The sequence below is a fragment of the Hydra viridissima genome, unplaced genomic scaffold, assembly GCF_058129835.1.
Source record: "Hydra viridissima isolate aposymbiotic clone 2 unplaced genomic scaffold, HvirCarnegie_v1 scaffold_2, whole genome shotgun sequence".
Classification (NCBI taxonomy): Eukaryota; Metazoa; Cnidaria; class Hydrozoa; order Anthoathecata; family Hydridae; genus Hydra; species Hydra viridissima.
Genome location: NW_028324301.1, coordinates 8,565,710 through 8,579,539, shown reverse-complemented (window position 1 = coordinate 8,579,539; position 13,830 = coordinate 8,565,710). Strand labels below are relative to the sequence as shown.

Sequence of the window (13,830 nt, the reverse complement as noted above, 5' to 3'; positions counted from 1 at the left end):
TTTTTTTCAGCAATTGGAAAGTTATTGTTTTTCTGGTTCATGCACTCCTTCATTAATTAATCAATGCCGGAAGTTGTGGGAGTCAGGTAAATGTTGTTTGGTTAATACTTTTATGAGTTTTTTTAGTGATAAAGTTATGCTTGTCAATAGTAATAGGATATATACTTACCACTTGTATTTTAAAGTAGTGTCCACCTAAATTTACCTGATTTTAAGTTTTTGTAAATATATTTTTAATAAAATAGAGCAATATAATCTAGTAAAAAGCATACAAAGCGATCAAATTAGACCAGTAAACGTTTTACAAGTCATTTTAGTTTTGTTTCTTTTTCAGTTAGTTTGCTAGAATATGGATAATTTAAAGTTTTTTAAGGTTTTTTGTATCAGCAGATAAATAATATTTGAAATAAGTTAAGGAAACATTAGAGTTTACTCACTAATTAGTAGAGATGAACCAAAACATTTGGCAATGAATTTTCATCAACCACTTTGAAAAATTGTTTTGAAAAAGTGAAAGCAATCTTTAAAATGTTGTTTATATATAAACAAAACTTGCTTTTAGTGGTTTTAAAGCTATGTTTAATCTAGATAATTTATACTGAGAAAAATAAAAAGTATTTTTAAAAATATCAGATAAAGTTATATAAAGTTATATAAATTATCTTTCAAAAATTAGAGAGATTTTAAAAAAGACTAATGAAGGTAATTTTATGAATTTTTGTGGTACAAAGAAGTAAAAATCTAAAGGAGTTCTCTTTTAGAAAATGAAAATGTATTTTTAAGTGATTATGAGTGATTTTCTGTTTGTCTGCTATGCAAAACATTAGTTCTCAGAGTTGGGATTTATCCTAAAACATTTGCACCAGTACAACTAAGCATCTATTAAAAAAACACCTAGCTGAAGTTATATTGGGTGTAAGTTGATTCTGACAGAGAAAGAAGTTTACAATGTTACAACAACGTTAGTGAGTATTTACATAAAAGTTTAATAAGTTTCAAAATTCTGCACATAAATTTCACATTGTTTTACAAGATGATGCAACCAATATTATCTGGTGTTAGAGACCATGCAATTTAATCCTCCTAGGGTACTTATATATAAAAGTTCTTTAAACACACAAATAAGCATAGGCTAATGCAAGATGTTGTTACAAGTTTAAAGTTATTACTATGAAAGAATTTTTTAATCAAATTTGCATGGCTTTCTTTAGTGTATTTACACTTGTAATTCTAAGAAAGCCATGCAATTTAATCCTCCTAGGTTACTTATACATAAAAGTTCTTTAAACATTTTGAAGCAAAAGTATGATGATTTTAAAGTTGCAATTTTTGACTAAACATTTGCGAAAGTTTTTTTGAACCAAATGTTTGGCAAATAGGCTGAAAATTCAACACATCTCTAATAAAAAGAGCAATTTACTAATGTGCTTTTAAGCATTCAAGCACACTTAATACGTATTCTTTGTGTTTAGCTGTTGTTTTTTTTTTTCATGCTGAAAGCACAGTTTGTTTATAGGTCAAAGTGATTTTGCAAATGCAGCTTTGCAATGTATAAAACACAAAATATTTTGTCAATTCTTATCTATTTTATATTCCCAGTTTCTAATGTTAACATAATTTTTTTTTTTTTTTAAATCAAGACACATTGGTTGCTTCTGATTCATGTTGGAATAAACTGAATACAAATGGTTTAGGGTTTGGAACATGCAGTTCCACCAAAAATACATCTTGTTTGTCAAGGTATTGTTGCTTTTTAAACTAATCATTTATACAAAGAATTTAAAAAAATGGTTTGTTTAATGTTTTTTTAACTTTTAGTAATGTGAAATGTGGTCAGTTACAGTGTAATGCAAAACAGGAAACACCTCGTAGAGTTCCAGATTTTGGAAAAAGTTATGCAAAGCTTTTGGTTGAAGGACAAAATTGCAGGTTTGTTTAAAAAAAAAAAAACTTTCTCTTAATGTGTTGACTTCATTTTTAAGTTATAAACCTGTGAGATTTAAAATTTTGCAAGTTGAAATAAAGCCATACAATATTGTTTCCTATTCATTTTTAAATCCAATGTTCACAGACACACACACACACCCTTTTTTTTTTTAAACCCATTTAAATTGCATTCTTTTATTTATTACCTTTCTTGGGGTCACTGATTTGTTGGAAGATAAAATGTACTCCTAAATGCAGTTTTCAAGTTGAGCCCAGAAAACCTTTATTGATAATGTTGACATTTTATTGATAATCTTGACAACTTCTGACTCCATATGTCCATTATTTATCTGGAGCTTTCTTGTTCAATTACAAGCCATCAATCCCTACACCATAAAATTTTCTCTCCCATATTTCACTGTTCCCCAAATGCAACTGAATTTGAATGCTTTGCTTTCCTTTCTCCATATTTTTTGAGCTCCATTGGTCAGTCAACAAAACACTGTTCCTAATTATTGGAGTTGATTTAATCCAGTAGACCCCAGAAAACTCTTTCATGGGGAAATTGGGTATACCCCCTGACTTCAAAAAATTAACTCCCAAAAAAAATTTTTACAAATTTTGAACTCAATTCTCTAAGGCATTGGGAGATGCCAGAGAGAATTGAGTTCAAAATTTGTAAAATTTTTGCAATATTGGATTATAGATAAAAGCCATTTTGGACATTTTTACAGAATGAATTTTTCTCATGATAAGTAAGGAGGTATAAAAATTAGACAAATATGTAAATTATATTATTCTTTAACCAACAATCTGATATATTTAATAATAAATTAAATGTTAAAGAAAATTTACTGAACCAATCCCTGGTTTTGAGGGTTATATTTTTGAATTTAGGTGGGTATACCCTATCACCACACAAAAAGGTTTTCTTGGGTCTGCCAGATTAGGTCAACTCCAATAATTAGGAATAGTGAAAACTTTCTGTTAGAATGAAAACCGCATGTTTGCTGCAAGACTTGTAAGACTTCACTCTTAATTGATTATTAAAAGGAATAGCTTCTTGTATGGAACTCTGGCTAAATCCACTCTCAGTTGAATTTCAAGTTCGTTTTCAAAAAGTTTTGAGGCTTATGGTGCTGATAAAATTTGGTTTACCAGCACCATCTTGAGAATTAGTTGATCAATTCTAGGTATCATTTTGCGCTTAGCTCCTAATCTTGGCTGATTTTTCACATATCCAAACATTTTGTTTATTACAAGTTTATTACTTGATTTCTACATAATAAAAATGCAATACAGACCACAGAATAGTTGCAAAAAGATTTTGAATTATTATAACAAAAATTTTTGTATTTAATGCTGTAAAATTTATGTTACAGTCAAATTACTAAAAGAAGTGCACATTTGTGAATAAGAGATTTACTGTAGTTACATGGCTGTAAAACTCAAATTTCAATTTTCAATTTCAAGACATTTTTATAAAGTTGTGTTTGTAACTATCGCAATATATTTACCTAGTTTATTTATCTTTTAAATATTTTTATTGCAGTGGTGCATCTATCACAGAGAGTGTGCAGGTTGGCTTAGGAATGGTATTAGAAGGCTCTAAGTGTGGAGAAAATAAGGTTCCCATATGGCAATATGTTTTTTTCTACTGTTATAGTTGTTTTTGTTGTCAGTAATTGCTATATTAAAACTAATAGATAAATTGTAAGTTTGAAAACTTATAATCGTTTTGTTGCATATTAGTTTTGCTTTAACCGAGAATGCAAAACAGCTGAAGAACATGGATTCAAGCAATGTCCTGTAGCAAACGGGTTAGAGTGTTCTGGAAACGGGGTAAACTTTTTGTCTTGATGCTATTTGGTAAGATTACAATAGAGAAGATTGAGAAGTTTAACAAATTAAACTTTTGTTTAGAGATGTGCATCAGGTGGTACATGTCTGTGTAATAGTGGATACAATCCTGCTGACAACTGTCGCTCAAGTATATTAAAAGAACTTTTTTTTTAAAGCTCTATCAAAGATTTGGACACCAAGATTAAGTATTAATCTTACTTAAAAACTTGTATAAAGCTAAGTGAGCAAACTTTGTTATCTGTAGAATTAAATCCAGTTGATGGTGGATGGAGCAGTTGGTCAGCATTTACAAAATGTTCTAAGGGTTGTAATGGAGGCATCCAAAAAAGATATCGTTTTTGCTCTAATCCAGTAGCAAAGTATGGTGGTCGTGAATGTAATGGTCTGTCTGTTGAAGAATCAGCATGTAATAATGTAACCTGTCCAGGTAACATGCCATAATGCTTCAGTGATTTTGTTACTTAGTTTGTATTCTTTTTGTGTTATTAATAGTCAAAAAATGACATTTTTAGTTGTAGCTGCAAATAATGTGTAATACAATAGTAGTTGCAACCTAAGTTAAATAGTTAAATCCTGATTAATTATGTTTTAAAGTTGCTGAGTCTTGCCTTGCAATAAAAAATCTTTTGGAAAAACAAGGTCTTCCATTGTATGATGGCCAATACACAATTAAGCCAACTCCTAGCCTCACTTTGGCAGTTTACTGCGATATGAAAAGAGATGGTGGTGGTTGGACACTTGTTGTATCTTCGCATTCAAACAGTTGGGATGACAAAAATGTTTGGTTGCGAAATATTGACAAGCCTAATCTTTATGAAGACTATTCAATTTTTAAATATGCCGATCAATTGAAGGCAAGTTACAAAATCAAAGAATCTACATTTTACTATAGGTTAGAGGCAAATCAATTAGGTAAATATTTTTGTTAATCTAGTTATTTATTCTAATGTATTATTTACATAACTTTACATTAAATATTAATCCTTTTCTATTAATTGGTATCATGGGGAAAAAATTTACTTAGCTGAGGTAAATTGTTGCAAGGATTATGAACTTAGTTATTAAAAAGATCTGTTTTAAAAAAAAAAAACTGGTTTAAAAACTGGTTTTAAAATGCACTAATGCTAATAAATGTTATTGAGTAGTTGTGACTAAAAACAAATTAAAAGGACAACAAATTGGTTTAAATACTTTTTTAATATATAGGTCGGTGGGGAGGAGTATTTTCTGCTCCTGCAAAATATAACATATCTTCTACAAGTAGTGCACAAGAAAGTGTAACACTGGTTAAAAAATTTGATGATTGGGAATTTGGTTCCTATAGTATTGGTCAGAGACTTCCTTATGTTTCTGGTTACACTATAACAACATCTAATCAAGTTTCATCAGATTATTGGGATTCCTGGGGTTCACTTACTGGTAAACAGTTATAGATTTTTTCTTCTTAACTTTTACTGTTATTTTTGCTGCCTCAATTAAAGTGTTTTTTTTTTTTTTAAGATAATCAACCTGGTCTCTATCCATCAAAGTGGGTTAGAGGACAATTCAAAATGGAATATCCAGAACATGTATGGTGAGTAGTTCTGTTGTATTTTCATAACCTAAATACTGATTTTGTTTTTTAAGCTTTTCAATAGCGTATATTATTATGTTAAAATGAACTCTGGCCTTAAGTTATATTTAAGTAAAACAATTTCTCAGTGTTTCTTTTTAAGTAGCACTGAGCCAATTCTGATAGAAAGGCATTACTTTTTATAGGTATTGGATAAGAGAAGGTGCTTATTCTGTTCCAGAATCTTGTCTTAGTATCTTCTTTCGTGGTTTACTGGGACCCAAAAAGTTTCCAAGTGGAATATATGATATTGAGCCTGCTCAAAATTCAGTTGTTAAAACATATTGTGACTTTGAGCGATATGGTGGCGGTTGGACTTTGTTAGCCAATATTGTCACAAGAAATTGGTCATTAGATAAAATAAGATATTCTCCAACAGATCAAGTAACTGAGAAAGATTTTTCAATAGTTGGCTTGCTGGAAAGTATGAAATTAAAAGATCGCAGTGAGGTAATTAACCAGTTGAATAGTGTGGCAAACATTTACACTCTATAACTGTTATCTGTTCCTGTCTAGCTACACCTTTGTATTGAACCTGTTATTAAAATTAGATTATGTTTTAGATTATAAATACCACTATTCATAGCATTAAACACCCTTATCTCCTTTGCAATTTATAGTTTCTGTAAATATATTTTTACTGCAACTTGAGTTTAGATTTACAGTGTGATATGTGATTTTGTTTTAAATGTTAAATCTTACGAGGCAACCCATTATTATTTTGGGCCTATTTTTTTACCTATTTTCTGTAAGGTTTTTGTAATTTTTATTTTGTTTATTTTTTGTGCTTACTTTGTATTGTCTTCTTTTATTCATACTTTATTAGAAATCATACCAAATCATGTTAGAAGCAAACAGCAAGGATTCAAATGGTGGCATTTTTTCAATACCAGTTGAATATGATTCATTTTCTTGCTCAAAAAGTTATGCACCAACTCTTTTGACAAAGTTTGGTAATTGGGATCCAACTATTGAAAACATTGCTAAATATCCACTTTGTATTGCTGCTAATCGAGGATTTGTAATTTCAGCAAATTCAATGGTGAGCATTTGAAACACATCTTTTTATATAGCTATTTTACCCTGCAACCCATTTCATTTGAGTCATTTTTGCTTAGAATTTAGTAAAGTTAACTTAGTTCAACAAATTCTCCTCTTGAAACATATTTTCCTTGTAATTTGTTGCTTTATTTGTATTTTATTTTAGAAAGTTGGCGATGATTATGGCATAATAGCAGGTAGTGGAAAGTATATGACCACTCTTGAAAATCCTACTCTCATTCGACTATGGATACGAGAAGGTGGAAGGTAATCATCTAATTAATTATTCTTTAAAATGCACATTATGGCATATTGCTAATTTAGAATTTTTTATTCAAAAAACTCCACTTTTACATCATTTATGATTAGCTGATTGGTTTTACTAAAAAAGTAAGCACTATTCAAATATAGCTATGGAAAGTATGTGTAAAAACTGATTTTATTTGTTAAAATGTTTGTAAAACAATTTAAATGTTTTGTAAATGCTCGACTTAATTTTTTTTTAACTCAGATAATTGTTTTATTATTTATTTTTTCACAAGTTCATATATGGGATTACTTTGTTTTGCATTTGTCATTTGATTGTTATTGTGTTTTTAGTCGCTACTCTTGTAACGACTTGAGGGTGCGGGGTCTTGTTAATGGACAGTCTTACAATGATGGCTTGTATATGTTAGCAGATAACCAGCCAGTTTATTGTGACATGACTTCTACAGTAAATGAGGCTTGGACCTTGATTGTTGCTTCAGTATCTGGGGGTTGGACTTCTGATCAGGTTTGTGATTGAGTATTAGCATTAGGTGACAAATTAATAAACTTACCATTTAAAAGTTTTGAATTCATTCACAAACATATAAAAGATAAAATATCACCTCTCTCTCAAAAACTTAAAAGTTAAAAGCTATAAAAAAATTATCTTAACGGTTTTTGTTTAAAGTTTTATATGAAATAGTATATCAATAAAGCTTACTGTAAACAAGTTTTAAAAAGAAGCAAATTTAATAGTAGCATTAAATGCAGTATATTTAAAAAGACCTTTTTCCTGTTTTTGTATTTCTTACTTATTAATTTACTATTAAAAACAAGTTTTACTTTAGGTATATGCTCGGAATACTGGTAGTCCTTCCCTTTTTGAAAACTTTTCCATTCTTTCTAAAGCTAATGCTATCAAAAGTTTATCCAAGAATAGAACATTTAAGTATATGCTTGAGGGACAAGCAAGAGGAAGATGGGGAGGGATATGGCAGTCCTCTACATCATATATGTAAGATTATATGTTGTATTGTTGTTTGTTGTATAAAAATACCTACACAGGAGTATGAATTCTGCTGCAATGAACTGCAATCAATTTAAGTCTTGTGCTATAAATTTGTAATAATAGCTTTAAGGCTGATGGTAAGTTGAGTAGCATACAAACATATAGTTTTTACTGGTATATCAGTAAAAACTATATGTTTGTATGCTACTCCAACCAGTAGAATGATGTAAGAAAATTTAAGCATATATTCTTAATGATAATAGATATATTTGAAAATAGTATTTGTTTAGTTATTCTATTAAAAAGTTAAGGAATTAATGAACTTATATCCTGTATTTCTAAACTAAAAAATAAGTGATTCTACCTTTGGCTTAACGCAAACAGTTTTGCAATTGTGCCAGTATGTTTATATAGTTAAGCAAATGGTATATCAGTTTATATATAAAAACCACATTTTGTACCACACTAAAAATGTGATTTTGATGCAAGATGGTGCAAAGTCCTATACATCAAAGACTGTAGTGGCATGGATAAATGAGAACCTCATAAATAATTGGCCAAATTGGCCAGAAAACTCTTTAGACCTCCATCCTCTAGAAAGGTATTGGTCTTATTTTAAGGATAAGGTATATGAAGGAGTTTGAACAAAGAACCAGCTAATTTCCAGGATTAAAAAAGAATTGGAGAACATACCTGCTCAATACATCCAAAACCTGTGAGAAAGAATTTTGGACTACTTAGCAAATAATGGCTATCATACAGGTTATTAATATACTCAAGAATTTGTTTTATTATGATCATTAAAAAAAGTGTGTAGAATACTTTTTTGCCACCCTGTATATACATATAATAATTATTGAGACTTTATAGAAATTGTTTTCTTGTTGATGGTTTTTTTGTGCAAATAGTTATAGTTAAAAAAAATGTTTTTTTATTTCATAAATACATCTAATAAATTCACCACAGTATAAATTATTCACTTGAAGCACTTTAAAATAACAAAAATCTCAGCTTTTTATTGAAAAAGTAGATAATAAAAGATTTTCATTATTTGTTTTACAAAATCTTCAAAATCTATTTAAGTTTATAGCGACTTTAAAAACTAAGTACAATATTTTTAAATAGTGTTAATTTACGTTTTTTAAGTTCTTTATGTACAACTTCTTTTTCTTTATATATAACTTCTTGCTGAATTTTTAGTAATAAGAACAATTGTTATTGCAAAAATCAATTTCAATCAACTACTTTATTGAATGTCTATTGCTTGTAACAATCTCCTACAGTTTATATGAAAAGTTCACAAAATCAGTATGCAAGCTTTTAAGCTTTAAACAATATTTTGCAAAATTCACTTTACACTTAACCGCAAAATTAACACACCACTTAAACATTTCAATTTATTTTTATGTTCGTCAATATTATTATACATTTTGACAAACATATTAAGAATAGAACACATGAGCACAATTATTTTGATGATAAGAATAAAATTGACTTTGTGAATGGTGAAAAAAAAAACTAAAACAAAAATATGGTTCATTTAACAAAACAAAGTGAAATGATTATTATTGCTATGCACACTAATACAGCTTAAATTGAAACATTTTTGACTTATCAATACCTAATGTCACTGCCTCTTGATGCTATTACAGTCTGAAAATGCTGTGGCATAGTTTCAATAAAAGATCTGATTGTTTCTTGAGGGATATCTTCCTGCACGCAGATAAGACTTTGGTTGCAGCTTGTCTAGACTGTTAGGTGGTGGATGTTGGCTTCTAACATGGCATCGCATTATGTCCCAAAGATGCTCTATTGGTTTCATATCTGGATAACAAGCTGGCCACTCCAAAATATGAATATTAACATTATTTAAGTATTCAGTAACAATATGTGCCCTATGTATACTTGCATTATCCTGCATAAGAAAGTATCCATCTCTAATGTATGGTGCAAAATGTACCACAAAAGGTTTTAAAATGTCTGCTAAGTATCAGTGAGAAGTCAAACATCCACCATCAACAATAAAAAACTCTGTGCAAGCTATTAAAGATGTTTCGCCCCATTCTATCAATGAGCTGCCTCCATATAAAGAAGTTTCTTGAATGTTACAAGCAAAATAATTTTTCTTTGGTCTTCTGTGCACTCTTGGGCAGCGATCAGAATTAAGGCAAAACCTTGAATCATCTGTGATTAAGACCTGTCCCCAATCATGTATTTCCCAATTCATATAACTCCTTGCAAAACCCAGTCTTCAGTGGTCTATCAGTCTTCAATCTGGGACCAGTAGCTGTTGCCCGAGGTTGTAAATTTAAAGCACAAAGTCTTCTTCTTATGGTATCTTGACTAACAGTAGTTCCATGAACCTCAGCAAGTTGTATTTGGAGACTTCATGCAGTAGTGAATTGTTCTCTCAGTGTTTAAAGCATTAAAAGTTGGTCCTCAACGGTATTGGTATCTCGTGGTCTGCCTTGGCCAAGTTATCTAGCGAATCATTGGTCTCTACAAACCTTTGTAGAACCTGTTGTATGAGATCCTCCAAATCTTTTACCAAGTTCGCGATTTGTTGATCCTTCACTGGACAAAGCAACAATTGCAACACATTCATCACAATTTTGTCCAGAATGCTGCATTGCGAACAGATGTGTTGCTCAAATGACAGTTATCTTTTCTGCTGTTAAAACAATTTAAAACCAATACATAATTTTCTTTTCAAAGTGAGGTTTATTTACAGCAAAATATGCTAATTATGAAAAGCTGCTATAATTTCAAAATTAAATAAGAGAAGCAGAATAAAACCTACAAAAGGCGTAGCAATAGACATTATTATCATCTTTGTAATTGATAAATCTGGAAAAAACATAATATTTTTCAAAATAAGTTGGAATTTGTAAGTAGTCCATTAATTTTGTGGTTAAGTTTATATAATAGTTTGAAAACTTTTTGGAAATTTTCTCTTTAATATGAAATAACATGTAATTGACTATAAATGTAATAAATGCATGCATTTTTTTCCATAACCTATTTTGTTTCAAATATGGTTTCATTGTTGTTTTTTTGTTTTCAGATTTAATGCTACCTCATGTCAGTCATCAACAATTATTAAGCAGTTTGACTCATGGGACAATGGATCATGGTGGATCGGTGCGTATCCATGTCTTCCTTACTTGTCAACTGATAGCAAAAAGAATGGATTACTAATTACAAGCACTCCAGATTATGGAGGGGTAATTATCTCTAGAAATGCTAATGATTTACCAGCTAGATGGATATATTATCAGAATGATAACCCTGGAGCGATTTGGTATTGGTTAAACGAAAATGACTGTGATAGCAACTACAAACCAGGTATTTTGTGAATTTTTGGCCTTGTGTGTTCAAATATGTTTTGTATTAAATTATTGCTATAAAATGAGGGAAAGATGGTCAAAAAATAATTTCTCTTCATTTTCTCCTAGTCGACGGTGGGCTATCGTCTTGGAGTCAATGGACCAGCTGCTCAGCTTTTTGTGGAACTGGTAAGCAATTTAGTCGTCGGTTTTGCAACAGTCCCGTACCGAAGTGTGGAGGAAAAGAATGCAATTCCTTAGTGTTATCTAAAGAACAAGTATGTACTGGAAGTTGCTTTAGTAAGTTTTATTGTATATTTCAGTATATATTTACATCAAGGTTTGTCAAGAAAAATAGTGTAAAAAGTCAATCAACAAAATACTCACTTTGTTAATTAAGTTTGCAACAATGCGAGCTTTCTTTGAATTTTTTTATTTACTCACGAGACGTTTTATTTGTATTATAGCAACTCAGATACGTCCATCAGGAGATATCTATTGCATTGAACCTGAAACTGGTGGTTGCAATCCTGCTGACAATACCGCTCTTGTTCTTCGCCCTTTATCTTCTTATTGTAAAACTAATTTCTCGAGTTTTGTCTTTAATCCTAAAACCGGTAGTCTGTTGCACAAATGCAGCGGAAAACCTATTTGTTCAAAAAACGGAAATAAAGCAGGTTCTCCGATGGTAGTTAGCTCTGCTTGCGCTAAATCTGACTCGACTAATCAAATACAGAGAACTCTTTGTAAGTTACAGTTAGTTTGAAATATGAAACTGCTTCGTTGAATGTTCTCTTTTTTGAGCCGATAATATTTAATTGCATTTAATTTTAAGTTTTTTCTATCAGGGCAATCTATTCAATTGTACAATCAGTGTTTCGACCCCAGTGGTGGTACTTTGGCAAATGGTGTTAAGGTGGGTCTTTGGGGAGGATGTGATGAAACTTTGCGCAAGTTCTTGATGCCTGGACTAGGTTAATTTCATTTTCTCTGTGTGTTTTTTTTTTTTCTTAGTTTTATGAGGAAAAGTTTTTCCATACTTGAATTTATATTTAATTTAGCTGATGGTCCTGTTACGGTATCTTTTTTCAACAATGTTGCAAATCTCTTGGCTTTGAAAAATGACAAGCGTTATCCTGATAGTCCCACAATTTCAGGTTTTATTGATAATTTTGATTTATTACCTTATGGAACTGGTAATAGTGGAATTCGCATGCGCGCATACTTTAGAGCTCCTGAGTCGGGCGTGTACCTGTTTATGCTTTCTTGTGATGATGTTTGTGAGTTGCTATTTACGAAGGATGCAACAAATCACAAATCTGCTGTAAAGATAGCTAGCTGCTCTGACTATACCAATAGATATCAATGGAACAAGTAAGTATTTCAAAACCTCTTTGTACTTTCATCTCGCATATTGGTTTATGTAAATGTTTATTTTCGATATTATTTATCTAACGCGGTCTTTTATCAAGCAATCAATGTCAGTTCCGTGAGTTTAAGAAAAAACTTTGTATGATGATACTGATGCAAGAGCATCAACAATAAAACGTATTGAGTTGCACTAACAAATTTATTTTCCCATTAACTCACTAGATACCCTGAACAAGAATCGTCAGCTATCAGTTTGAATGTTGGCGTTCAGTATTACTTGGAAGTTAACTTGGTTAACACTGGAGCTTCAGGATTTGCTGCAGTCGGTGTTAAACTGCCCAGTGGTGATGTTTTAGCACCAATAAGCTATGAGTATCTTTCGGCGAAATATCAATAAATGTTCTTACGATGGAGTATTTGTAACATCCCTATTATCCTTGGTTGTCTATCGTCATTCAAATTCAAATCTAAGTTATCTAAATTGCAGAGAAAAAAATGTCGCCTGAGAAAAAAAAAACTCACTTTTACACCCTCTGTATTTTTTTAAGCTATGTAAATAAATTTTTTATTATGAATAAAAGCACAGAAACATTTGTTTTGTGATGACACAAATCTGCGCATAAAATATTTTTTCCCTAAGACTTTATTAAGGGATTTTTCTGTTCCTGGCCAAAAATTGATTGTTAAGGAATAAGGAAAAGGTGAGTAAAACAGACTTTTTTCAATAAACTGATAAAGTCGCAATAGACACTGGTGATTTTTTTTCATTTGATATTTATTTTTGCAAATTGCAAAGATAAACTCAAACTTTTTCTCATGACTTTGTTATATGGAATTTTCTTGTTTCTTCTAAAAATTAGTTTTTATTTTAAAGATATTTATGCTTCCAATTCCATGTTTTAAAGCTATTTATGCTTCCAATTCCATGTTTTAAAGCTATTTATGCTTCCAATTCCATGTTTAATTTTTTTGAAATTCCTACCTTTTATAATTTTCTAAATTCTTAAATTTCTATAATTTCTTAAATTCCTACTTTTTAAACTTTCTAGAATATACTTACAAAAACATAACTTACGGTACCACATTTTAGACAAGTTATGGTAAGTATGGTAAATACATTTTAGCCAAGTTATGGTAAGTATGGAAAACACTTAAACCAAAACCCCAATGAATTCAAATGAATTCAAAACATGAATTCAAAAAAACTAGCGAACCATTTTCAACATTCAAATATTCTATTTTTGTTATTTTTTTAGAAAATGTCCAAAATTCAGTCAAATTGTTTTTATAAATTTGCCTGACTAAATATTGAATAAATATCAATATTCAGTGTAATTTTTTTTGTTATTTTTCCAGAATGTGTCCAATTCTCGTGTTACGCATCTTGTATTAATTTCTCAATTAAGCAATTTACTTGTTAGCCTTTAATAATG

At 30.3% G+C, this 13,830-nt stretch overlaps 1 protein-coding gene across 3 annotated transcripts in view; it reads left to right on the top strand.

Moving 5' to 3' along the window:
- LOC145180575 (uncharacterized) overlaps positions 1–12,988 on the top strand; it is a 40,257-nt gene extending 27,269 nt beyond the window's left edge. For all 3 annotated transcript variants that reach the window (XM_090078571.1, XM_090078570.1, XM_090078572.1), the window contains 21 exons: positions 11–86; positions 1,641–1,740; positions 1,819–1,929; positions 3,479–3,554; positions 3,679–3,768; positions 3,850–3,916; positions 4,034–4,216; positions 4,384–4,701; positions 4,996–5,208; positions 5,290–5,362; positions 5,548–5,851; positions 6,228–6,443; positions 6,609–6,709; positions 7,043–7,217; positions 7,540–7,706; positions 10,765–11,045; positions 11,156–11,326; positions 11,494–11,772; positions 11,875–12,000; positions 12,088–12,400; positions 12,620–12,988. In XM_090078571.1, coding sequence (XP_089934697.1) covers positions 11–86; positions 1,641–1,740; positions 1,819–1,929; positions 3,479–3,554; positions 3,679–3,768; positions 3,850–3,916; positions 4,034–4,216; positions 4,384–4,701; positions 4,996–5,208; positions 5,290–5,362; positions 5,548–5,851; positions 6,228–6,443; positions 6,609–6,709; positions 7,043–7,217; positions 7,540–7,706; positions 10,765–11,045; positions 11,156–11,326; positions 11,494–11,772; positions 11,875–12,000; positions 12,088–12,400; positions 12,620–12,794 — 3,615 coding nt within the window. In that variant the 3' untranslated portion in view covers positions 12,795–12,988. The remainder of the gene's footprint in view (positions 1–10; positions 87–1,640; positions 1,741–1,818; positions 1,930–3,478; positions 3,555–3,678; positions 3,769–3,849; positions 3,917–4,033; positions 4,217–4,383; positions 4,702–4,995; positions 5,209–5,289; positions 5,363–5,547; positions 5,852–6,227; positions 6,444–6,608; positions 6,710–7,042; positions 7,218–7,539; positions 7,707–10,764; positions 11,046–11,155; positions 11,327–11,493; positions 11,773–11,874; positions 12,001–12,087; positions 12,401–12,619) is intronic.
- Positions 12,989–13,830: the final 842 nt, after the last annotated feature.